Source organism: Eublepharis macularius, chromosome 5, assembly GCF_028583425.1.
Source record: "Eublepharis macularius isolate TG4126 chromosome 5, MPM_Emac_v1.0, whole genome shotgun sequence".
NCBI classification, from domain to species: Eukaryota; Metazoa; Chordata; class Lepidosauria; order Squamata; family Eublepharidae; genus Eublepharis; species Eublepharis macularius.
In genome coordinates, this window is record NC_072794.1 from 13493242 (window position 1) to 13518222 (window position 24981).

At 48.9% G+C, this 24981-nt stretch overlaps 1 protein-coding gene across 1 annotated transcript in view; it reads right to left on the reverse strand.

Moving 5' to 3' along the window:
* The window catches only part of NCAN (neurocan), a 55807-nt gene that overhangs the window by 24113 nt on the left and 6713 nt on the right, over positions 1-24981 (reverse strand). The window contains exons 2-6 of the mRNA XM_054980761.1: positions 21399-21800; positions 19330-19504; positions 16122-16249; positions 8743-9036; positions 3587-4591 (exon numbers count right to left, since the gene is read on the reverse strand). Coding sequence (XP_054836736.1) covers positions 3587-4591; positions 8743-9036; positions 16122-16249; positions 19330-19504; positions 21399-21800 — 2004 coding nt within the window. The remainder of the gene's footprint in view (positions 1-3586; positions 4592-8742; positions 9037-16121; positions 16250-19329; positions 19505-21398; positions 21801-24981) is intronic.

Sequence of the window (24981 nt, forward strand, 5' to 3'; positions counted from 1 at the left end):
GGGACTGGGGCTGAGGGGAGGTGGTTTCTATGGAGACAAGATTTGTAGTCAGTCAGGTTGGGCCACAGAAAAAGCCCCCAAAGAAGAGTTGTGGAAGACTACAGGAGAAGCCCATTTTCTCCCTAGACTGCAAGATTATAAAAGTAGCAGGAGCTTGACATTCTCTGCCTGGTCTATGACCCTTTTCCCTCCCCCCGCCCCCGGCCCCATGCTCCGGCCCTCTCAGCTCCGCAACCTTCATGTGGCCTCCATCACGAGTGCCTCATTTTTTCTCTTAATTTGAGCATTGCTAGCTCGCAGTGATTTGCAGAAGCCCTCTGTACAGCCCTAAGTGTGGAAAATTATGCATATTTGCAAAATAACTCTGTCTGCAGAGACTATGTGCCGTTCCCTTAATTGGCGTTAACACTTTTCCTGCAGAAATTAGGCATAAGTGCAATACACTTGGCAGCAAACACCTGCTAATTGGCATCTATGGCCACTTTGTGCTACTAGATTGGGGAGATTTTGAAGGCTGGAGTGTGTGTGTGTGGGGGGGGCGCTGGTGGGTTTGGGGGCAGGAGATGGAAGCCTCAGGGTAGGGGTGTGTGACTATAGCAGAAATAGCAGCAGGATCAATGGTCCCAGCACTATAGAATCATAGCATTGGAAGGGACTTATAGGGTCATCTAGTCCACCCCCCTGCACAATGCAAGAAATTCACAACTACTTCCTCCCCCCAGCACATACACCCAGTGACCCCTGTTCCATGCCCAGAAGATGGCAAAATACCATCAGGATCCCTTGCCAAACTGGCCCGGGGAAAATTGCTTCCTCACCCCAAGGTGGTGATGGGCATTACCCTGGGTATGTAAGAAGGGGCCACGAGAACTAAGCACTATTGTATTTTTTTGTGTTTATTAGACTTCTATTCCACCCTCCCCAACAAGCGGGCTCAGTTGTAACCCTGATGTAACCCTTCCTGCCCTCCCTCTCATGATCTGCCTAGGTTCACAGAATCAGCATTGCTGTCAGATGGCCATCTAGCCTCTGCTTAAAAACTTCCAAAAACTGAGTTTGCAAAACGGACGCTGCTTTCATTGATAGCCAGTTTGCTGTTTACACATCAGCGGGACAGGAGGAGCTAGTTAAGTTGGAAACAGAACTGTTCTTGTCATTGGCTTGCATAGGTGCAGTTTCATCTGAGGTGCCAACCTCCAGGAGGTGTCTGGAGAGCTCCCAGAATTACAAATGATCACCAGATGACAGAGACCAGTACGCCAGGAGAAAGTGGCTGCTTTGGAGGGTGGGCTCCATGGCATTATACTCTGCTGAGGTCCCTCCCTTCCCCTCCCCAAACCTCAGCCTCCCCAGGCTCCAAGAATTTCCCAGCCAGAAGCTGCAACCTCTGAGTTTCACCATGAATCTTCAAGATAAATCGTTTCTGATCAAGCAGAGAAATGTCATATTTGGGGTGATTTCCGTGCAGTGTGATGGCGGGTCATCCTAAGAACTCCACGGGATGAGATAAAAAGGCCTCCCTTGCCCAACATCCTGCTTTCCTTAGGCCATTCAGACCTTCCTTAGAAAGCTCACCAGCAGGGGCAGAGAGTTTCCCTTTGTATTGCCCCACCTGCAACTGGCATTCAGAGATAGACTTCTTCTAAATATGGAGGTTTCACTCAAGGACATCAGAAGAGCCCTGCTAGATCGAGCCAAAGGTCTCTCTAGGTCGAACTGTTGCCCCCAAGATGGCGACGGTGGTTGTTGTGGGTTTTCCGGGCTGTATCGCCGTGGTCTTGGCATTGTAGTTCCTGACGTTTCGCCAGCAGCTGTGGCTGGCATCTTCAGAGGTGTAGCACCAAAAGATAGAGATCTCTCAGTGTCTGAAAGAGGCATCTTCAGAGGTGTAGCACCAAAAAACAGATCTCTCAGTGTCACTGAGATCTCTGTCTTTTGGTACTACACCTCTGAAGATGCCAGCCACAGCTGCTGGCGAAACGTCAGGAACTACAATGCCAAGACCACGGCAATACAGCCCAGAAAACCCACAACAACCATCGTTCTCCGACCGTGAAAGCCTTTGACAATACATGGTGACAGTGAATTGAGGATTTCGGATGAGAAGGCAGCCAATCCGAGCAAAATTACAATGGTCGAGGGCAGTGTTTCCCAACCAGGGATCGTTAGGGGTTCCATGCAAAATTATGGAATGAATGAATGAATGAAAGAATGAATGAATGAATTGAAATGCCACAAAAAAATCCAAATATACAACCCCAGATTTCACACTGAAAGTAAACATATTTATTTAGTATGTGGACTTTATTCTGATGTTTAAGTAAACTTTATTTTGAATTGATATTTTGATATTGAGGGGGGGGGGCGAAGATAATACAAAAAGAGAGGGAAAATGCTTCATTTTTTTCTTTAGATGTAAGCTCTCTCTCTCTCTCTCTCTCTCTCACTCACTCACACACACACACACACACACAAACACACACACACACACACACAAATTCTCCTGTCGATAATTTAGCAGTAATTGAATTGTGCTCCCCGCGATCAGCTTTGTTTGGCTTTGAGAAAATTTTCATAGGTTGGGGGGGGGCGATGGGGGACAGGACAGGGGGTCCTCAGGATTTATATTAATTTAGGAGTTCCTCCATGGAAAGAAGGTTGGGAAACACTGGTTTAGTCGTAGCCAGGAAAGGGGAACTCATGGGTTTGCCAACCTCCATGTGGGAAAGCAAACGAACAACATGCGATATCTTACTAAGCACAAGAAACAAACTCAGTTTCAAGTAAATACTCGAGAATTATCCAAGGAGAGTTATACTCTCTTTGTTTGTTTGCAGCCTCCATGTGGGCCCTGGGGTTTTCCTGAAATTATAACTGCTCTCCAGGTGACAAGGATCAGTTCCCCTAGAGAAAATGGCTGCTTTGGAGGGTGGACTTTATGGCATTACACCCCTGAGGTCCCTCCCCTCTTCAAATCCTGCGTTCTTCAGGCTCCACCCCCCAAACTCCAGGAATGTCCCAGTCTGGAGTTGGCAATTGTAGGAACTAGAGGTGCCATTCCCCCGCCCGGGGCAGGGGATCCCCTGCTCCCACTCTTCCCCCACCCATGCCCAGTTACTTGGCCATGCCCCTGGGCAACACAGCGCACTCCCACGCCGACAGCAGCCCGAATCATGCCCTGCAACAGGCCTGCTTTGGGCCAAATCGTGCCCCTTGGTGTGCGCCCTTTGACCTGTGGGGCCACCCTTTGACCCACGTGATGATGTCACTTCTGGGAAGTGACATCATCACACAAGCCAGGAGAATGAGCGCAAAAAAAGAATCCAGGGACACGGAAGGGTAAGTGACGGGCTCCCAATCTCCTGCCTGCGGAGTCAAGGGATCTGGTAACCCTAGTAGGAACTCATCATTAGGTTAAAAGGATCAGCTATGCACGAAGTCTTCAAGTGCTTCTTTTAAGACTCAGCACCGAGCGAATGCTATCATTTTACACATTAAATATTACTATCAAGAGAACAGGGCATAAAAGTGATATAGCAGGTTCAGTAAAATAAGATGAGGTAAATGAATTTCCAGGCTGACTTACGGTTCCCTTCCACTTCATTGGAAACTGGAAAGTTCAGGCCCAGAGAGGATACAGGACTCGTCTGTGCTCCAGCAGGGGGAGCAATAGAGTTATCCACCATCTTTTGCTCTTCCAGGGCCAAGACGGGAAGGGCTGTGGGTGGAGCAATGTTACGGTCTGGGTCTCCCCAGATGCCTGGCCCTTCTTGGCCTTGCTGAAAATAGCGCCCATTCAATCCAGTGTAAATGCTTTTCCGGGTTGATTCAGGGAGGCCTGCAGAGGCCAGAGTCACCGCTGTAGTGAGGGAGTGCTCTCTATGCATCGTCACGGCAGGGGCGAGCGTGGGGGTTGCTGGAGGCCCCTTAGGGATGTGGGTTCGGGAGGGCTGCTGCAGGTTCGTTGATGCAGTCCCAGGAGGGATCACCCTGTGAGTGGTTCCTTGCAACCAGATCGGATCTATCGGATGAGTGGCCTCCTCTGGAGAGAAGCCACCTTTAGCCAAAGAAGGGGACATCCCAGACATCGGGCTGACGCTGGATGATTCTTCCGTGGAGCTTAGCCTGTCCATATCACGCTGCTTTGACTCATAGGTTGGAGTCTGGTCAACCCGGTTGAGATGTTGGTCGTTGTCTGGAACATCAGGAGAGGAGATGTAGGCGGGTTCTGGAAATGTGTCTTTACCGTCTCCTCTCCAAAGAGGAGCCCTCGTTGTCATTGTTCTCTCCCTCCCTGTTCCTTTCCCTGCTGGAAAATCCGTCACCAACTGCAGCTGTTCGTCATCTTCTAATAACGGGATTGGCGCTTTGTGCAAGGGGCTGTACGGGTCCCTGGGAAGTTCTTTGGAATCTCCCGACATGATAGAGTCATCGTTGTCCTTTGGGAAAAGCTCATTCTGGGTCAGAAGTGGCAGGTCTGCGTCATGCTCCACTAAGACGTTCTCGATCCCTGAATCGGGGCTGCCTTCTGGATCCTGCTCGATGGGCTCTCGGTCCCTGGGACCTTCTTGTTTCTTGGCTGGTTGCCGTGCTGCAGAGAAACAAGGAAAGAGTTGGACTTCCGGCTTCATGAGGAGTGCTATCAAAATAACCCACCCTTTGGAAGACATGAACATTTCTTGAACTCAACCAATGTTTAAATTCCCAGATCAAGTCTTTTTGCAGCTGAGATTGATTGGGAATAGGAAATGCCTCCCTGGGTTGATTTTGTTCCAGATCTTGTTTTTCAACCAAGGCCAGCCACATGCCACCAGGAGGTCCACAAGAATGCCACAATGAAGGTGGCTCCCCTCTTCTTCATCATACCAACCAGTTGGTCTCGGGAAGAGCCTCAGGCCAAACCACACCCATTAGTTTGCTTGCTCTTTGGATGGCCTCGCTCTGACTGAACCCTTTTCAGTGTTACAAACACAGGGCTCTTTAGTATTCATTATTCATTGCTATCAATTATTTTAAATATAATTTGGTATAATCATCTGGGATTCTGCTGCCTGGAAGATGCTTGGGCCACTGGGAAAAGCGAGGTAGAAATATTGTATGAAAAATAATTACAGTAGACCCTTTAAATTTAACACATGTTATCTGTGCTATTTTTCTGCAAACGGGGGGAGGAAATTGGATTCCCTCGCAATGAGCTGGGATTCGGTATTTACAGGTCAGGGGCAATAACAACAACAACAACATTCAATTTATATGCCACCCTTCAGGACAACTTAATGTCCACTCAAAGCGGTTTGCAAAGTATGTTATTATTATCCTCACAACAATCACCCTGTGAGGTGGGTGGGGCTGAGAGAGCCCTGACAGAGCTGTGACTGACCCAAGGTCACCCAGCTGGCTTCAGGCAGAAGAGTGGGGAATCAAACACAGTTCTCCAGATTAGAGTCCTGACTCTCTTAACCACTATACCAAACTGGCTTTCTCTCTAACAACAACATTCAATTTATACACTGCGCTTCAGGACAACTTAACACCCACTCAGAGTGGTTTAAAAGTATGCTATTATTATCCCCACAACAATCACCTTGTCAGGTGGGTGGGCTGAGAGAGCTGTGACTGACCCAAAGTCACCCAGCTGGCTTCAAGCGGAAGAGTAGGGAATCAAACCCGGCTCTCCAGATTAGAGTCCTGCTGCTCTTAATCACTACACCAAACTGGGTAGGAAAAGGATTTATCTCGAAGACCTTCTGAACATACAGTGCCTTATACAGTGCCCTCTGCCCCCCTGGCTCTGTAAGGGTGACTTGGACTGGCAGGGGCCCTCCAAGGTTGGGCAAAGAAGAGTCTTTTTTATTCTTTTTTATTTATATTCGATTTATATTCCGCCCTTCCCACACCGCAGGCTCAGGGTGGATTACAGTCACATACAGGTTAAAATACATAAAACAATATAAATTTAAAAGCTACAAGACATCCAAAATTACGCAATTAAAATGCATATATATACATGTACATAACAGCATCAGATCCAACCGACCAGTCCTTAATCCTCTACAGAGCATTGTAGTAGAAAAAAATTACTAGATGGGGGTGTTACTAGTAGGGAGGGCATCTTCTACACTCAGCCGGCCAGGGGGCTCCGCCTAGCACCGCCCGTACACCTGGTGGAACAGCTCTGTCTTGCAGGCCCAGCAGAAAGATAACAGGACCTGCTGGGCCCTGGTCTCATTAGACAAGAGTGTTCCACCAGGTTGGGGCCAGGACCGAAAAGGCCCTGGCCCTGGTCAATGCCAGGCAGGCCTCCCTGGGGCCAGGGACCTTTAGCAGATGTCTGTCACCAGGGCTTTTTTTCTGGGAAAAGAGGTGGTGGAACTCAAGACCTCACAATGACATCACTTTGGGTCAGCTGGAACAAGGGGGGAGTTTTTTAAAGTTTAAATTGCCCTCAGCGAAAATGGTCACATGGCCGGTGGCCCCACCCCCTGATCTCCAGACAGAGTGGAGTTTAGATTGCCCTCCGTGCCGCGCAGAGGGCAATCTAAACTTCCCTCTGTCTGGAGATCAGGGGGCAGGGCCACCGGCCATGTGACCATTTTTAAGAGGTGTCAGAACTCCATTCCACTGCGTTCCCACTGAAAAAAAGCCCTGTCTGTCACTAGAATGAAGAGTCCTCTGGGGTTCCTATGGGGAGAGGCAGTCCCACAGATACGCTGGTCCCAGTCTGCATAGGGCTTTATAGGTTAATACCAAAACCTTGAACCTGATTCGCTACTCCACCGGTAACCAGTGCAGCTGACGCAGTGCCGGCGTTATTTATTATTCTTAGCAGCACCTGAGATCCAGCCAGGGGTGATGCCAAGGATCATGTCAGAGACTTTCTGCCTGCAAAGCATAAGCGTTGCCACTGAGCCACCGTCCTTCCGGCTCAAAGAAGCGGGCAACAGTAGATTTGCTCACAGACATAGGAAGTTGCTTGTGCTGAGTGAGACCCTTGGACCATTAAGCCCTGTACTTTGGCTTGCAGCAGAGGGCCAAGCTACAAGTGACGAATGACACTTGAACGGCAAGTGGAGGGCAAGTGAACAGGGAGGAATACACTTGCCGTTCAAGTGTCATTCGTCACGTGTAGTTTGGCCCAAAGAAAGGCCTTTTTGATACCCGAGAGCCTTTCTCTGGAGATTGAACCTGGGATATCCTGCTTGCCCAGCATCACTTTCTCCCAGAGCTACAAGCCTGCCCCTAGCCATAGTAAGCTCCCTCTGTGAGGTGGGCTTCCATGTAATTTCAGGCACCGTCAGTCTGATCGCTTTGAGTCACCAGTCGAACAGGGGCAGCTGGATTCCAATTTTCCTTGCATCGGCCACAGCAGCTGGAGCGTCATTCAGCAACGCTACGTAATTTACGAGGGCGCTCTTGGCAGCTGCATTTCAAACTCCCCTTCCTTTTAATAAAACGAAATGCCAGTGCCGCAGGAACCTCAGCCTAGAAGGGGGTAATAAATCCAGACTTTTTGATGTCCCAAAGTCCCTCTCTGCCTGTTTTCTCAGCAAGCTATTTGGATGGGGAGTTGGAGGAAGCTGGCAGCACATGCTGGGATAGTCAACCACTGGATTTTTTTTTAAAAAAGAGTCTGCTCTCTGGTATTTTGTGAATGAGCATCCATTGGGTTGGCTGGAACCACAATAAGTTTGCCCAGACTTTTTAGGGGTGGGGAGTGTCATATATGCCTGTCTGCATATCTTTCATGAATATATTCTGTGTTCTGTACTAGTCCTCTGAGGGCATGAGAAGTTTCTTATGGATGTTAAGGCAGTAGGTTATCTCTCAAAAATTTACTTTCTCTTTCCCCACTGCTTCCAGAAATGTCCTTGAAGGCTGGTTGCAGCCAGGGCCGATTCCAGACGACTAACCTGAAGGCGCCGCATGCCGCCATGTTCTGGATCGCGACGGGGAAAACGCAAAATATCGCATTTTCTCGCACGAGTTTGGCACGACGTCGCACCAAATTCGCACGAGAAAATGCGATATTTCGCGTTTTCCCCGGCGCGATCCGGAACATGGCGGCATGCAGCGCCCTTCAGGTTAGTCGTCTGGAATCGGCCCAGCTCGAAATGTATCTTTCTTAGGAACTGAGATGATTTCATTCTTTGTTCTGTCTAGTCTAAGCCTAGCTCTTCCCTGACAATCTCCTAGCTCTTTCGTGCCCAAAAACTTTAACGGCCCTTATCCTGATGGCGGGAACGTTCCCTATAACTAACATCACCAAGCCCACTTGCGTCACTTCTTCCAATGCACTTGTCTGAGCACCTTGAACTTGCTGAATCTCTAATAAAGGCCGTTTCCACACGGCTTACCTTCCCTCGGAACGACCTGGAACATCGTGCAAAAACCGTGGAAGATTGTGTTTTCTCGCGCGAGATTTGCGACGTTGTGCAAATCTTGTGCGAGAAAACGCGATCTTCTGCGTGTTTTGCATGATGTTCCGGGTCATTCCGAGGGAAGGTAAGCCATGTGGAAATGGCCAAAGTTACTTCAACCAATACACCTGCGTGTTTGCTGTGGAGAACTGGGGGATTCTACCAGCCAAGGACTGACAGGGAGGGTCAAATTTGAAGCTGACAAGCTAAACTTTTTCAGACTAGGGTAGTCGTGGTGACCCCATCCCCTATTTACCACCTTTTCAGGTACCACTTATTCAGGAAAGACCCAAAACATGACATTAAAAATGGAGTGACTGAAAACCTTTGAAGCAGAAGGCATCAAACTTCATAGCTGCATCTGGGAAACCTGTCCGGTTTGGGAACTGGTAGACGGTCCTCACACCAGGCTCCTCCCCACCACACTTCTTCCGTGGGATGCGAATTGGATAGCGAACACTTCCATCGGCAAGCCAGCCTGGGTCACACTGGTCGAGGCCTTCCCTCCAAGCGAGGTATAGCTGCCCGGTGGTAGCCAACAGTGCCCCCCGACTGACACAGTACTTCCTGGCCGCCTGAAATGTCAGTCGTCCAGGGCTGGATGCGTAGAAAACCTTTCCTGAAAGTGGGAAGAAAGTGACATGCTTAAGCTGCATTCACACAAATGCTTTACCTCAAGTTTATCATTTGGATACCTGCCAATGGGCACCGCTTTCACTCCTCTTTCTCCCACCCTTGCTAGCAGTTTGGCGAACTATTTCTAGAAATTCTAGAAACGGTCCAAGATATTTGTCGATCTCACAGTTATTTTATCTATCGTGTTTTTATCCCACCCTTCCTCCAAGATGACCAGGCAGGATATATTGTTTCCTCCTCCTCAATATTATCCTTGTGATAACCCAGTGAGGTGCTTTAGGCTGAGAATGAGTCTCTCTACACGAAACGCCTCGGTGTGTGTTCATCAAGTGTAGGGAGAAGCAATGTTAGCTGGGAAGGGGAGTTTAAAAAGACAGAGCTGATGGAGATCGCTCCTCAGAGGTTTTGTTAATTTCATCTTTACCTCCCCAAAGGCTCTGTCAATTTCACCTCTCCAGTCTAAAACTGTGTGAGATCGCAACCAGAGGGCAGCAAGGAATGGAAATGGGCTGGAGCTGCCTTCCAGAGCTGGGCTTGGACCTGAAGTTTCCCTTTGGCATTTCACAGCCCCTTCATATAGCTCCAGTGTATAGCAAAGCCTTTGCCCTTCTGCTGGCTCTGTCTTCTTAAACTATCCTTCCTGGCTAACATTGCATCCCCTGACACATGTTCTTCATGTGTCAGATGTCTCGGGTAGAGAGACTCAATGACTCGCCTAAAGTCATCCAGCTAGCAACATGGCAAAGTGGGGATTTGAATTCAAGTCTGATAAAATACTGCTCATTGCTACACTATATTGACTTCTGTAATGGGAATATGTCCTGATGTATGTCAAGCAAGGGTACTGTCTGTCAGACCATTAGTTTTAAAAAGAAAAAAAATGGATGCCAATCTAAAATTAAGAATCCTAAAAGTTATGAGTGGACCAAAAAACAAAACAAAACACAAATCTAGTAAGCATTTTACAGTGGTAGTCCCTGGAAAGTTGCACAAAGATCCCAAATTTATTGTCAAAGCAAACTGATCATTAAAGCAATAAAAGCGATGAAAATGAACACCATAAGCTTTGCATGCGGCATTCTGCTCAGGGATTTTCTATTCCCCTTCTGTGTCTACACACAACAAGTTGATTCTTCAAGCGGTCTTTCACACAGAGGTTTTCCTGCAGTTTGGGTGCACTGTTTGTGACCACGCTGGTTAGATCTGAAAATTCCACCCGGGACAAAACTGCAGTTCTTTTCTTTCCAGGTTGTACAAAATTTGATTAAATGTGATTGTTTAAAGGGACACCTGTTTTTTGTTGTGTAAAAATAGCTCTTCGATGTCATAAAAGAATGAAGACAAATCAGAAGCATTCTCAACAAAAATATGCAAAACACAAAGGCTCCTAAGGGAAACAATGAGAAACCGGAAAAGGGGAAGACGGGGGTATCTTGTTCAAGGAGGATCAGAAGACTGGAGAGGGGGAATTGATGTTTTAAAAATCCCTCTCTGCCCCTTTCAAATATTGAATTTCCTAGCTGGGAACTCTGCATCCCAAGATCTATACCCTTTGGATAAGAAATGGAAAATCCACACTTCTAAATTTGATATATTGCTGCCTGGGAGTTTGAATGGGTTTAACGGGGAAACCAATAACCTTTTCCAGTATTTAACTGGCAAGTGTGAATTTTAAACAGAAGGGCTCTGTTTTGGTTCTAGTGTTTAACAAGAAATGGGATAAGATGCAAGAAGGCCTGCATTTCTAGCCATGTGTGATAGCTTTCGGCTTCCCAGTGCTACCGTATGGCTACTGTCAATACATCCCAAAGGCACCTGTTTTAGACCTTGGGCAATATGGAAATGGATGACAGTTCATGGGTAATGCAATCCAAAGCGGAATTCCACCCTTCCAAGCCAATTAAAATCAATGGGCTTAGGGCCAAAATGCATAGAATGTTGGGAACCCAGACCTGACTTGCGTTTATTGATTGATTGACTGATTGATTACATTTATAGTCCCCTCTCCCAACAAGCAGGCTCAGCTGTGGGGAGCATCCGTGTAAAACTCTGCAGGGGTTTGAGTTGGGTTAGAACCATAGCACGGTGGGGAGGGGCTACTGCCTCCCCCTCTATGCCATTTTCCAGAGCTGAAATGGCATTGTGGGGGGGGGGAGCCACCCCAATGGGGCCGACATCTCTCCCCAGGGCTGTTTCACCTTGGGAAAACAGCATGGGATGGAAGGCATGAACCTCTCCTCCTAGTGCCAGAACCCTGAGCCCCCATAGAAATTTAAATGGCTATTCCCTTCTGTTTCTGTACACAATCAGCCGTGATCTCATAGATAATTTTTTTGTCCAATAAAGGGTCTAAGCAAAGAGATGTGTACTGGGGAGCTGTACTCAAAACACAACCATTTTTCGCTGTTGGGGAGATGATTTGAGTTAACCCTGAGACGGAGAAGAAGGGGGGGCGCACCAAGTCAAGTCAAAACAAAGAAGAACAGAAATTGGAGTCACTCCACAATCCGTGCGCACAGAGAACAGATGTCCAAGAGATTTCTGGAGATCTCCCTGACGAAGCTGAGGCAAAACGCACAGGGGTTATACAACAGTAAAGAATTTTCTCTATGCACCAATTTCTGTTCCTTCTTCATTTCGACTTAACCCTGAGGTATCATTCTCTAGAGAAACGAAGCCAATGTATAAATATTCATATATAATCTTCCCAAGTTTGCGCTGCTTCTTTCTTTCCTTTATTGGTGCAGCTTTTTAACGTGGTGACGGAAAAACTTCACACGTTAAACTAAGCAAATATATATATATATATATATATATATATATATATATATATATATATATATATATATATATATATATATATATCTGTCTAGTACATTTTTACTTCGCTTTTCCTCCAAGGAGTGTAGAGCACTGTATGTGGTTCTCCCTTCTCCATTTTATCCCCACAACAGCCCTGTGAGGTAGGTTAGGCTGAGAGAGGGTGACCAGTCTAGGTCACTCGGCATGCTTCATAGCACAGGGTAGATTGGAACTCAGAGCTTGTTGTCTGATCACTCTCTGGCAGGCTCCTGCCCCAGGAAGCTTACAAACGAAACGTAAGTTGTGGAGAAATGCTCTCCAGCCTCGGATTCACTTCAAAATTTCAATAATTTAGGCTGCGTGGCACACAGGCTCCAGAAACTTCACAGCTGATAAAAGACTGGAAAAAGGGAAATGACAGGAGATGAATCACTTCTCTTCTAAGCAGAGAACACTTTAGTGCTTCGTTATGCAGATGGACCCGACCTGTGAGGAACTAAAGGTTTATCATCTCACCCCTTTGCTAGAATGTCACATTGGGCGGGGCGGAGGGGGAACTGTTCAGTGGGGAGGTAGATTGTATCTCTTCCTCTTGCAGATAACAGGGACAGAAATGCTGGGTCTGGGCAGAGGAAGATTATAATATCCTCAGACATGTGGGAGAAAGAGCATTTTGCTATCTTGATTTTATTTGTGTGTTTATTTATGTAACTTATATTGCACCTGTCTCACTTTAGACCCATGGGATGCGTAGCAGAAATTTTTTAAGAAGCATAACATTCAAATACAGAAATGAAACATAGCTGAAACAAAACATAAGTAATTTGATGTGACCTATTAAATGACATGGAAATTACCCCGTAGGATCATATCTCCATCTACAGATGGTACCCAGTAGTATAGTCTGCAGTCCCTGTCCCTTTACCGAAGCAGCTCTCTGAATCATTTCCTTGCCTTCAGCCATGAAGAACTAAGTCATCTCTGTCTACACTAGGACTCCATCTTGACCATGTGTCAAAGGACAATGGGGAAAAATCTCTACACTGGAGAACGGAGGTATAGGAAGACTTTTAATTGCTGTAACCTCAAGAACCAATAGCCCATCTTAACATTATTACAGTATGTCTAGAGTTAGGGCCAGAAGATTGCATGTTTTTGCCGTTTCTTTATAAGATTGCTGAATGAAGATGGTGAGGGGTCTGGAGACCTATGAGGAAAGCCTGAAGGAGCTCAGTATGTTTAGCCTGGAGAGGAGACGACTGAGAGGTGATAAGATGACCATCTTGAAGGGCTGTCAAATAGAGGATTGTGTGAAGTTGTTTTCTGTTGCCCCAGAAGGTTGGACCAGAACTAACAGGTTGAAATTAAATCAAAAGAGTTTTCGGCTAAACATTAGGAAGAACTTCCTGGCAGAGTGGTCCCTCAATGGAACAGGCTTCCTCGGGAGGTGGTGGGCTCTCCTTCTTTGGAGGTTTTTAAGTAGAGGCCAGATGGCCATCTGACAGCAATTCTGTGAATCTGGGCAGATCATGGGAAGGAGGGCAGGAAGGGTTACATCAGTGCTTAGTTCTCATGGCCCCTTCTTACATGCTCAGGGTAAGGCTGATCACCACCTTGGGGTCAGGTAATAATTTTCTACAGGCCAGTTTGGCTAGGGAACCTGACAGTGTTTTGCCATCTTCTGGGCATGGAGCAGGGGACACGGGGGGTGTCAAGAGGGGAGGTAGTTGTGAATTTCCTGCATTGTGCAGGGGGTTGGACTAAATGACCCTAGAGATCCCTTCCAACCCTATGATTCTATGTCTACACTTGCTATTTGTTTATTAAGCTCCCTTATAATTTGCATGCTTAAAGCCTAATCTCTGTGCCCATACCACTCTTGGTACGGTCAAACTTCCCATACAGCATTAAGGGGGAGAGACTGTGAATTACCACACCATCCTCGAAGAGCAACATTGTGGAACGGCAATAGATCATCCCTGCATTCGCTAGTACAAGAAAAATGGGGGACACGAGAAATAGGTGGAGCCTTTAAACATCAATGCGGTAAAGAGGGCTAACAGTAACAATCCTTTGAGCAGGAGATACTCTTCAAGATTATTTCATGGTGGCGCACAATACCCAGAGCGAAGCCGGACAACTCTTCTGAGAGAAAAAGGGGAGAAGGAAAGGCAGAGACCCAGTATGTCCTCTGAACTCTCCGAGCTCCCAGAACCCAACGGAATGGGACTTTCATGTCTGTATCCTCACATAAATGATAATAATAATTTCGATTTATATACTGCCCTTCAAGATAACTTAACATCCACTCAGAGCAGGTAACAAAGTATGTCATTATTATCCCCACAACAAAACACCCTGTGAGGTGGGTGGGGCTGAAAGAGCTCCAGAGAGCCGTGACTAGCCCAAGGTCACCCAGCCGGCTTCAAGTGGAGGAGTGGAGAATCAAACCTGGCTCTCCAGATTAGAGTCCTGCTGCTCTTAACCCCTACACTAGACTGGCTCTCCTTATCATAATTCCAGCTCTGTTGGCTTGAATGTGACTGACAAAGCTTGCTTTTTTTGTGTGTTAACAGTCCTGTGAGTGTCTTTTAACGAAAATATCCCAATTCTCTGAAACATCCATCCAGTCTTGGGTGCATTAAAAAATCAGAACATCTGAGCCAACCCCACTGTGTACCAGATTGGATCTGCATCGACGAAAACATTAACAATTCATTCACCGCTCTCTCTCACACCATAAATAGTTCATCAGGGAACAATTTTGCTGGATTCTCACAAGTCCTGTCAACAGTGCCAGAAGTGGGCTGTCAGGGAAATGCGAGCTGCTCCACACACTATGAGGAATTCAGGACCTCACTTCCACCCGCCACTGTTTCAGGACATCTGTTGTCCTCGTAGCACTACTAGGTCAGAGTGTGCCAGGCCATTCAATAGAAGCCATAATTTATTGACCCGCACTTTCTGTGCCAGGCCTAAGAGCACAGCAGCCCTGTCAGTATCAGACCTCAGGAGGAAAACAAGCATGCAACAGTTGCACCCAGGCTCAGAGTGGAACTACAAGTGACAAAAGGCACAGGTTGGACACTTGTCAGCTTCCCTCAAGTTTTGATGGGAAATGTAGGCAGCTTGGCGGAATGTTGGACAAGTGACAGTTGAAAAGTCCATTGGACAGCAGTCAGAGAGCGAAGCTGCGAGACCAGGATGCCTACATTTCCCATCAAAACTTGAGGGAAGCTGACAAGTGTCCAACCTGTGCCTTTTGTCACTTGGAGTTCCGCTCTATGTCGCTTACTTATCCACACTCTTCTTCAGTTCCCAGACACCTTAGACCTTTTCTTGAAGCCAGCTTTTCTCCTACCTAAATTCCTCTTGCTTCATCCAGCGCTTGCTCTATTACCATAATCCCTCGGGCCTTTTCAGAAGATTTAATCTCAGCCAAACACAATTTCTCCTTCCTTCACTGGAGCTGGACCACAAATGTTCAGTTGGAGTGTTAGTGAACATTCTGTTACAGCTCAGCTGTTCAATCGATTTTAAGTCCCCCTTTCCTCCAAGGAGCCCACGGCAGCATACATGGGGTTCCCTACCCTACCCCACAATAGTGTGCAGGGCTTTTTTTCTGGGAAAAGAGGTGGTGGAACTCAGTGGTGGAACTCAGGACCGCACAATGATGTCACTTTGGGTCAGCTGGAACAAGGGGGAGTTTTTCAAGTTTAAATCACCCTCAGTGAAAATGGTCACATGGTCGGTGGCCCCGCCCCCTGATTTCCAGGCAGAGTGGAGTTGAGATTGCCCTATGCGCAGCGCGGAAGGCAATCTCAACTCCCCTCTGTCTGGAGATCAGGGGGCGGGGCCACCGATCATGTGACCATTTTCAAGCCATGCCGAAACTCTGTTCCACCGCGTTCCTGCTGAAAAAAGCCCTGATAGTGTGAATATAAAAGAATAGTTCTGAAACAATAATTCAGAGCCATCTTTGCTTGTTTTTAAACATGTCATATGAGGCATCATTTGAGAAGAGGCTCTGCGTCCCATGGGACAGAGGAAGAGTGTGGAACAGCAATGTATAAATAATCTCAATAAATAAACAGATCATTGGTTGCCTAATTATTTGGATGCCCTGACTAATCAATTAAAAATATTGATGAATCTAACTGATGGACTGATTACTGCTGACTTCAATTGCAGTCATGGATAGCACACCACATTCCATTCAGCTCCAGAAATGGTTTGCGAGATCCTCAGACTCCACCGGTGACTTGCCTTGCAGCTCTCTGGAGAAGCAATATACATCATACGCTTCCTCGGTGTCCCTCTCGCCATAGCTCCGGACCCCTGGGAGGCTGTTGCGATCTCCGTAGCAACCAGGCCTAGAAAGGGTGATGGGGTACCTGTGGAGATGGTGGAGGAGGGAAGGGAGAGATGCTCAAAGATTCTCCCAGAAGCCTTTGCCACCCCAAAGGATGCAGCTGGCTTCACCTCTGACACTGAAGTGTCTTTGGAGGAGAAAAGGGCAAGAGAACAAAGAGGCAGAGATACAAAGGAACATACAGATGAAGCCGGGGAGGACACAGGGGTCCCTCTTGGTGAGAGCAGCCATTGTAAACAGTCAGCACGGCTCCCCTTTCCTGGCTCTTTCAGAAGCCCTGCCTTGTGTTAAAAATGAAAAGCAGCCTCAGCAGGTTGCAGCGTTGACAGGAGAGTCGGATAAAGACAGCCTCCCTCGAACTCTCTTTGCCTAGATTTTCTGAGAAAATTGACAATAACAGTTCCCCCGAAAGAATACCTCACAACAGTTCTGGGTGTCCTTTAGCAAAAGTGTGTGCAGAGCAATATGGAGGGGACTGTAATGAGATGCACAAGCCCCATTACCTGTCTCCTTGTTTTAGTCTCTCCCAGAGGTGTTCTTAAACTGCTCTTTCTTCTATTCCATCTGTGCTGTGTAAATTGTGTATATGGGAAAGTAGGGAGACATTTAATTGATTGTGTGTGTGTATTGTGGGGACTTGGGGGGATCTCATTTCCCCCTTCCCCACTATTTCTTCTGATCCTTCCCTGGCAGCCCCTATAGCCTCTCCCCCTTTCCTGCTTCCTTCTCTCCTTCCTACCCACCTTTATCTGCCCGTTTTCAGTTTTCCCTCTTTCCTCCCCCTTGGCAGCCCTGGGAAAACTGCCAATTTGTGTGGTGCTAGCTGCCAGGCCAGGCCTAGTTGCACAGAGGGGAACCCACAAGGACTTGCAGGTGGCACCTCACTTTCCCCATAAACTCCCGCATGCTATTTTCTCTTTCCACCCTCCTGGCAACCTCTATAGCCTCCTCTTTCCCTGCATAATTCCAAAAGAACTCCAAGCGTCACTCGAAGGTTAACTATCCTAGGTAGGGTTCCCAGGTGCTCACCTGTGGCAGGCAAACTCCCAGGGGTTTGCCACCTTGCCCGCCAACCCACCAGTGGCAAGGCAGGCATCTCAGGAACATGCACTGCGTGTGTGCTCCCAACAGGCACGGTGATGTCCCTTCCAGAAGTGATGTTGTTGCGCCAGCTGCGGGAGCATTCCAGCGCTTTGTTTGGGGCCGATTTGGGTCCCAAATGGGCTGAATTGGCCCCCCTCATGGAGTGTGGGAGCGCTCCTGTGGCCAGCGTGATGACATCACTTCAGGAAGGAGACCTCGCCACCAGCACGAGTTAAGTTCCAGGTCTCTCCTTCCCGGTGGGAGAGTATAGGGACCTGGCAACTCTAATCCAAGAAAGGGAGCAGAGACTTCCAATTCAGAAACAGGTACTAATCAGTTTTAGGTGGGTAGCCATGTTGGACCACAGTAGAACAGCTGGATTTGAGTCCGGTGGTACGAGGGTTCCGAGTGCCCGCTGGTGGCAGACAAACTCCCAGGGATTTGACCCCTTGTCTGCTGATCCCCCAGCGGGAAGGGGCAAGCTCCTGGAGGTTGGCCACCACTGACAGGTATCTCAGGAGTGCCTACTGCGCGTGCACTCCCAACCAGCGTGGTGACATCATTTCCAGAAATGATGTCATTGTGCCACCCATGGGAGCATTCCTGTGCTTCGTTTGGGGCCAATCTGGGCCCTGAATGGGCCGAATCGGCCCGAAGCAGAGCACAGGAGCTCTAGAATGGCTGGCATGGTGACATCACTTCCAGAAGTGCCATCATCCCACTGACTCTGGAGCATGTGCATTTTGCGCATGCCCAAAAGAGGACCTCATGCAGCGCTCAAGGTAAGTGCCGGGGACTCCACCCTCCCAGATGCTGGGCAAGATCACACTGCCGGCCAGGCTGAGAAGAGCCGGGAGCGCTGCTGGGGCTGGGGTTGCCTGCACTCCCTCGGTGGCTGCCTCCAAGGTGCAGGGCCAAGTAGAGCCGGGAGCGGGGACCCCTCCTGCCACTGCACCTCGGAGATGGCCGCGAGGGCATGTGGGCAGCCATGGCCCCAGCAGTGCTCTTGGCTCCGCTCAGCCCGGCCGGCAGCGCGATCTCTCCCAGTGGACAGTGAAGTGCAGTGGTGGGATGGGGCCGCGGCTGCGGGGGGTGGCGGCGGCGGCAATGGGCTCTTCACATGCTCCTCCTTGTGTAATTTGTCTCTCGTAGCTTGGCTCTAGGAGCAGTGGTATAAGGCAGGACTGGGCTAGCTGAAAAGACTTAAAGCCAAGCTACAAGTGAGGAATGACACAAGGAGGAGCATGTGAAGAGCAAGTGAATGGCAAGTAAACAGGGAGGAATACACGTGAGTCTGTTCACTTGCCCAGCAAGTGTCATTCCTCACTTGTAGCTGGGCTCTCAGAGGGAGAGAGGAGTGGTAAAGGCAGTGCTCTCTGAGAGGCAAAGCTTGCATCCAAGCTTTGCACCCAAATAGGACACAGAGCTGAAACTGCTAGCTGGGGAGGATTGCACACTTATCCCTGGGAGAGCAGCAGCGGCTCGGAAGAGCTGAAGAAACTGGGAAGAGCAAAGAGCAGGAATTGCTGTCAACTGAACTCTTCATTGACTGCCTGAGATCAACACCCTAGTACGGAGCTGCCCTACTTCATCTTGCCAGGAGGAAAGGGGAACGGCTCCTAGTGCAATGAACACGCTCAAGGATTCATCCAGCATCTTCATAAAAACACTTCCTGCTGTTGGAAGAAGGCCTTCTGGATATTTGGGGCTCTGTTCCGGACATAGCCTCTGGAAGAACCCACAATACTGTCTGCGCTCTTTCCAAAGTGAATTGTGAGAAGGACTCTGTTCTGGGGACACTGGTTAGTGAACCAGAATTGATAGCTTTGGGAATGTTTTCACAGTTGCGTTCTGTTATATCTAAATAAACTGGATTTACATTTTGAATTTGCAAACATTACTCTAGAAATTGAACCTGGCCCTCGGGACTCTAGGGGGTCACACAAGTGTCAGGAAACGGAGCCTCCCTCTTGCCAAAGGGAGACAGTTGGCGGGCACGCAATTCATTCTCCCGCTTACCTGACCGTGCGGTCAGCCAGCCAGCCTGCGTCACAGTTGTCGTAGCCATCTTCAAATGCTGCTTGGAGGTGGGCCGGGGAGGCGATGACTGCAGAGTTCTCACGACAGGCTTGCTGGGCCTCCGAAAAAGTCAGAGCATAACGGTTGCTGGCAGCTCGGTAATGGAACACCACACCTGTGTAGGAGGGGAGGGGACGGGCAGGTGAGGGGAAAGAGGCAACAAATTGGTTAGGGAATGTGGTCAAGCCATAGCAGAGGTTGTGGGAATCAGGGAAGATGATGGATGAGGCAAAGTAACTACTACTACTACTACAACAACAACAACAACAACAACAACAACAACAACAACATTTGATTTATATACTGTCCTTCAGGACAACTTAACATCCACACAGAGCGGGTTACAAAGCCTGTTATTATTATCCTCATAACAATCCCCCTGTGAGGTGGGTGGGGCTGAGAGAGCTCTGAGAAACTGTGACTGACCAAAGGGCACCCAGCTGGCTTCAAGCAGAGGAGTGGGGAATCAAACCCAGTTCGCCAGATGACAATAAACATTTGATTTATATACCACCCTTCAGGACAACTTAACATACACTCAAAGCAGTTTACAAAGTATGTTATGATTATCCCCTCCCCTCAACAATCACCCTGTGAGGTGGGTGGGGTTGAGAGAGCTCTGAGAAAGCTGTAACTGACTCAAGGTCACCCAGCTGGCTTCCAAGCGGAGGAGTGGGGAATCAAAACCCAGTTCTCCAGATTAGAGTCCTGCTGCTCTTAACCACTACACCAAACTGGCTGTTCAATTTTCTCACAGATTTTGTGTGTGTGTGGGGTGTCACTAGGCCAAAGAGAGCATCTGCGCCAGGTTGTGGGAGCATCTCCTCTCCTCCCTATATGAAAAGACTTGCTAAAGAGACTTTCTCTATACTCCCTCTGACAGAGAAACTGACTCTTGCTTTGTTTGGGGGGCACTGTTATGGCTGCCAGGTCTCCCCCCGCCCAGGCTCTACTAGCTGCCACCCCTTGCCACTGCTTATCTGGCCAGCGGTGGGAGGGAGGCACAGGGAAACAAGGCAGCCTTCAGGCATGTGCATGAAGCACACAGATGCCCACTTATGCCACCAGAAAACGATGTCATTTCTGATAGGATGTGCAAGTGCCGGGTCGCAACAGGGGTTGATTTTTAGAGAATGAGTCCCCAGGGTGTCCCATCACTTCCACATCGCTCCAGAAATGATGTCAATTTTCTGGCAACTTGGAAGTGCGCGCGCACTTCGTGCATGCACGCCGGTGAGTATATGCCGCCCCTTCATCCCCTAGTTTGCCTGATGGGGGACCTGGCAACCTGGACACCGTGCCCCCAGAAAACAGCAGGATGTGCTTTGCTGTGTTAGGCTGCAAGCCCAAGAGGGCCATTTGGCCCAGCCTGCCGCCTTCTCCAAGCCTTGGACCAAGTTCCTGTCTGGCCTGAAAAGAAGCTGAATTGTTCTAAATGGAAAAGGAGACATTCTTATTATAACAATTACCAATCTATTACACCCACTGGGCTCATTTTGCTCCCTCCCTTGCCTTCATCCAGGGCTGAATTACCCTTTTCCTGAAGAAACAGCTAACCTTGTGTGAACTGTAAGTACAACCCAGAAGTCCGGGCCTCTCTAAAAACATAAAAATCCTGCTGAATCAAATGAAAGGTCCATTTAGGTCAGCATCTTTTCCCCCCACAGTGACCAACCAGATGTCTCCAGGAAGTTCGCAAGCACAGACCAAGGCTTTACCTTCTACTCGCCCCCGGCAACTGACATTCGAAGATGTCCTATTTCTAAACATGGAGATTTCATGTATCCCTCACGGTCCATTTTAAAACCATCCAACCCAGTGCAATACATCTTGTGGCAGTGAGTTCCTCAGATTAATTAGTCTGTGTGAAAACATACTTCTCGAAACAACTTCATGAGTTCTAGTATTTGGAAAGAGGGAGGAAAAGATGTCTCCCACACCACTTTCTCCGCACCGCACACTCCTCTGACGCCAGAAATTCTAAGCAAGAGATAATAATAGCCCCTCACCTGTCACTTCCAAGGGTACCAGATCTTGCTCATCATGAATCCCGGCCACTATTTCGCAACGGTAGAGGCCAGCGTCACTGGCCCGGGCAGCCCAAAGCAGCAACGTGGCATTGTAGCGGCGATGCGGGTAACCTGGCAGGGAGACCCTCCCTTCATACCCTTTGGAGATCTTCACCACATTGTCCTTCGCCACCAGCACTGAGACGTCCTCTGGCTGCCCTGCAGCGGACTGCACCTTGCTCCACTTGATACGCGGCGGGTCAGATAGCTCGTTGGGGCCCAGGGAGGAGGAGGGTTGTAGCAGGAACAAGCAGGGGAGAGCCACCGGCTCAGCCAGGCCCACCCGGAGGGGCTGGTGGTGGACTTTGTTGATTTGGATCACTTTCCCAATCTCCTGGGAACCTGTCGGCGAGAGATGGGAATGAAGGAGGGGACAGGTCCAAACCAGCCTTTACAACTTGCATCAGTCCCCTACTCACATATTTATTTAGTTCACTTAGCACCATCGAAATACATGCCCTTCTACAGCATGGCCCCCAGTTGCAGACCCCTGCGCCAGAGAGCTTGCAATCTAAAGGTGGACAAGGGGGCTTGGAACCCAGCAACCCCCTTCTCCTTTTTATGGTGTCACATGCTATAAAAACCATGCAGTCACGGGCAGGGCTTTTTTGCTGGGAAAAGAGGTGGTGGAACTCAGTGGGTTGCCAGCACAGGGGGCAACTGTTGGCAGGAGGTGGTGCCCCCGGAACCACGTGCGCACGCGCTAAGTGCACACACGCTTCCGGGACCACGCAATGATGTCACTTTGGGTTCGCTGGAACAAGGGGGGATTTTTAAAAAGTTTAAATCACCCTAAGCGAAAATGGTCACATGGCTGGTGGCCCCGCCCCCTGATCTCCAGACAGAGGGGAGTTTAGATTGCCCTCCGTGCTAGTGGAGGGCAAGGCTGGATGCAGGGCTGGATGCCAGTGGCGCAGAGGGCAATCTAAACTCTCCTCTGTCTGGAGATCAGGGGGCGGGACCACCGGTCATGTGACCATTTTCAAGAGATGCTGGAACTCCGTTCCACCGCGTTCTGGCTGAAAAAAAGCCCTGGTCACAGGATCGGACAATTGAGTTCAACACCTGGCTTCCACACAGTATTTTTCAGAAATCCACAAGCAAGGCCTGAAGACTGGCCTGAGCACCCTGTGCTCAGAGGTAGACTGTGCCTGAATGTGTAAGTTCTATAGTCAGGGCTGGATCTAGGGCTGCCGGCACCCAGGGCAACCTGCACGTGTGCTCCTGGCGCTGCATGATGATGTCACTTCTGTGTCATCACGCAGGGTGGCGCATGCCGCCCCGTACGGCAAGTTGGATGCCCCGGCACGCTGCGAGTTGGCGGAGGCAGTACAGGGCTGGGCTCGGAAGCCACCCATGCCATTTGCCTGCCCTTCAGGCAGCTCCCCGCGCTGCCTTTTGCCTCTCCCGCAGGACAGGGGTCACATGGCAAGCCAGCTGACTCTTGTCCTGCAGGGCAGGCAAAAGGCAGCGTGGGGGGCTGGGAGGCTGCCCACATGCTCTTGGTGGCTGGCAGCTGCGCCCGGTGCCCCATCCTTGGCGGTGCCAGGGGCAGACTACCCCCTGCCCCCCCTTGATCTGGCTCTGTCTATAGTATCTAAACAGCCATCGATAATCTGTCTTTCAAAAGGCCATCTAAACTACTGGTCTATGCCACGGCTTGCAGCAGTGATTTCCACGCATTAATTGATGCATTTTCTTTGGAATTTGAAGGCAATCCTTTTCTTCGGAGGACATTGAATAGTAATGTTGTGAGGGAGGGAGAAATTATTTTGATTGTGATTCAAAATTTAAGAATCCTATTTGAATGAATATCAGTTATTTGAATGTTAGATACTTGCTTACCTATTATCCGCAGTTTACAAAGGAGCGAAGCCCATTGTGTTCAATGGGTTATGTTCTCAAGTAAGCACTGCAGCCAAATAATATAATAGAAAATAGATGATAATTTCTAAAAATAAGGACCTTTCTTCATCGCTCCTACAGTTGTCCAAGAGCCAGTCATGATACTTTGCAGCATTTCTGTGGCAATTGTGATGGTTCGACCGACTTTGGCATACATTATCTCGCAGGGCAAAGCAGGCCACATTGCAGATGCTGAACAAAGGCTAAACAGCTTCCCTAAAGCCACCTGGTGGTTTCGTAGCAGAGGCAAGATTCAAGGTGGGGGAAGGCAGCACCACAGTGCAAAGATAACAGCCTGCCCAAGGCCTCTGGGTTTAGTTTTTGCCCAGAGTAACATTTGAACCCAGAACTTGTCAAAGCATGTCAGCTGGCATCTGCGTACAACTGGGCGGTCTCGGCAAGCTGCCAGGTCACCCCACACCAGCCTCTGAATCAGACCTTCTAGCCAAGATTTCCGTGGCAAAGGGAGCCACTTTTGCTGGACTCGGCTATGGCAGAATTAATCAGCAGTGTACGAGTACAGCGGGATCCCTGCTTATTTTCCGGATTGATTTTTCGCTGCAGCCAGCTGGACCCAATTAAAGGATGGGGAGGGGACAAAGGGAAGCCTGAGCCGATAGCCCCAAAGGCAACGTGCCGAGACGTCTGTTGGCATCTGCAGACCTCAGCTGTTCTTTTAAAGGTGATCATTGGACCTCAGTGGCAATTTCCAGGCTGGAAGCTCCTCTATTCCCCTTCCTACAGCCTACAGACAGAGCCGGTGGCTGAGCAAAGGCGTTGCTATACACTGGAGCTGTGTGAAGGGGCTGTGAAATGCCAGAAGGGAAACATCAGCCCATTAGAACCTCTCCAGGTCCAAGCCTGGCTCTGGAAGGCAGCTCCAGCCCATTTTCATTCCTCACTGCCCTCTGGTTGCCCCTTGTTGTCCCACACAGTTTCAGATTGGGGAGGTGAAACTGACAGAGCTTTCAGGGAGGTAAAGAGGAAATTAACAAACCCTCTGAGGAGCAATCTCTGCCAGTTCTGTCTTTTTAAACTACCCTTCCTAGCTAACATTGCGCCTTCCTACACTTGATCAACATGCGCCAAGGCATCTCGTGTACAGAGGTTCTATGACTCAAACTGAACATGATGCTGGAATTCCATGGTTAAAACTCCCATGGGTTACTTGGCGCCTAAAAAACAACTGTGGTTTTACATCAAGGACACCATACTGGGAAAGGGAGATTTACTCCTCCCCCTTTTGAAGTTTCTCCCATTAAAAAGGAGGAAGTATCCCTACTGGGGTGTTTTCCCCTACTGGGGCTTCAAGCAGCTGAGCGGACCTTTTCGATCAGGGAAATGGTGTGAGAGAGAGTTAGCCCTCCCAGATGGCCCTGATCCATATAGGTTACTCCCTCCCCCCCCCCCAAGGGACCAATAATGTTTCTGGATGTGCAACCAGAGAACATCATATGCCATTTGGGCCTACAGGTTGGGTTTGTTCTCTAACTGAAATTCAACCCAGACCAGACCTTGTTGGCTCCTGTGTAGGGTTGCCAGCCGGCCAGTGTCTCTTCGTCTGCCCATTATAACCATAATCCGCATCAAAAAAGCCAGCAAACTCCAGATGCCATTA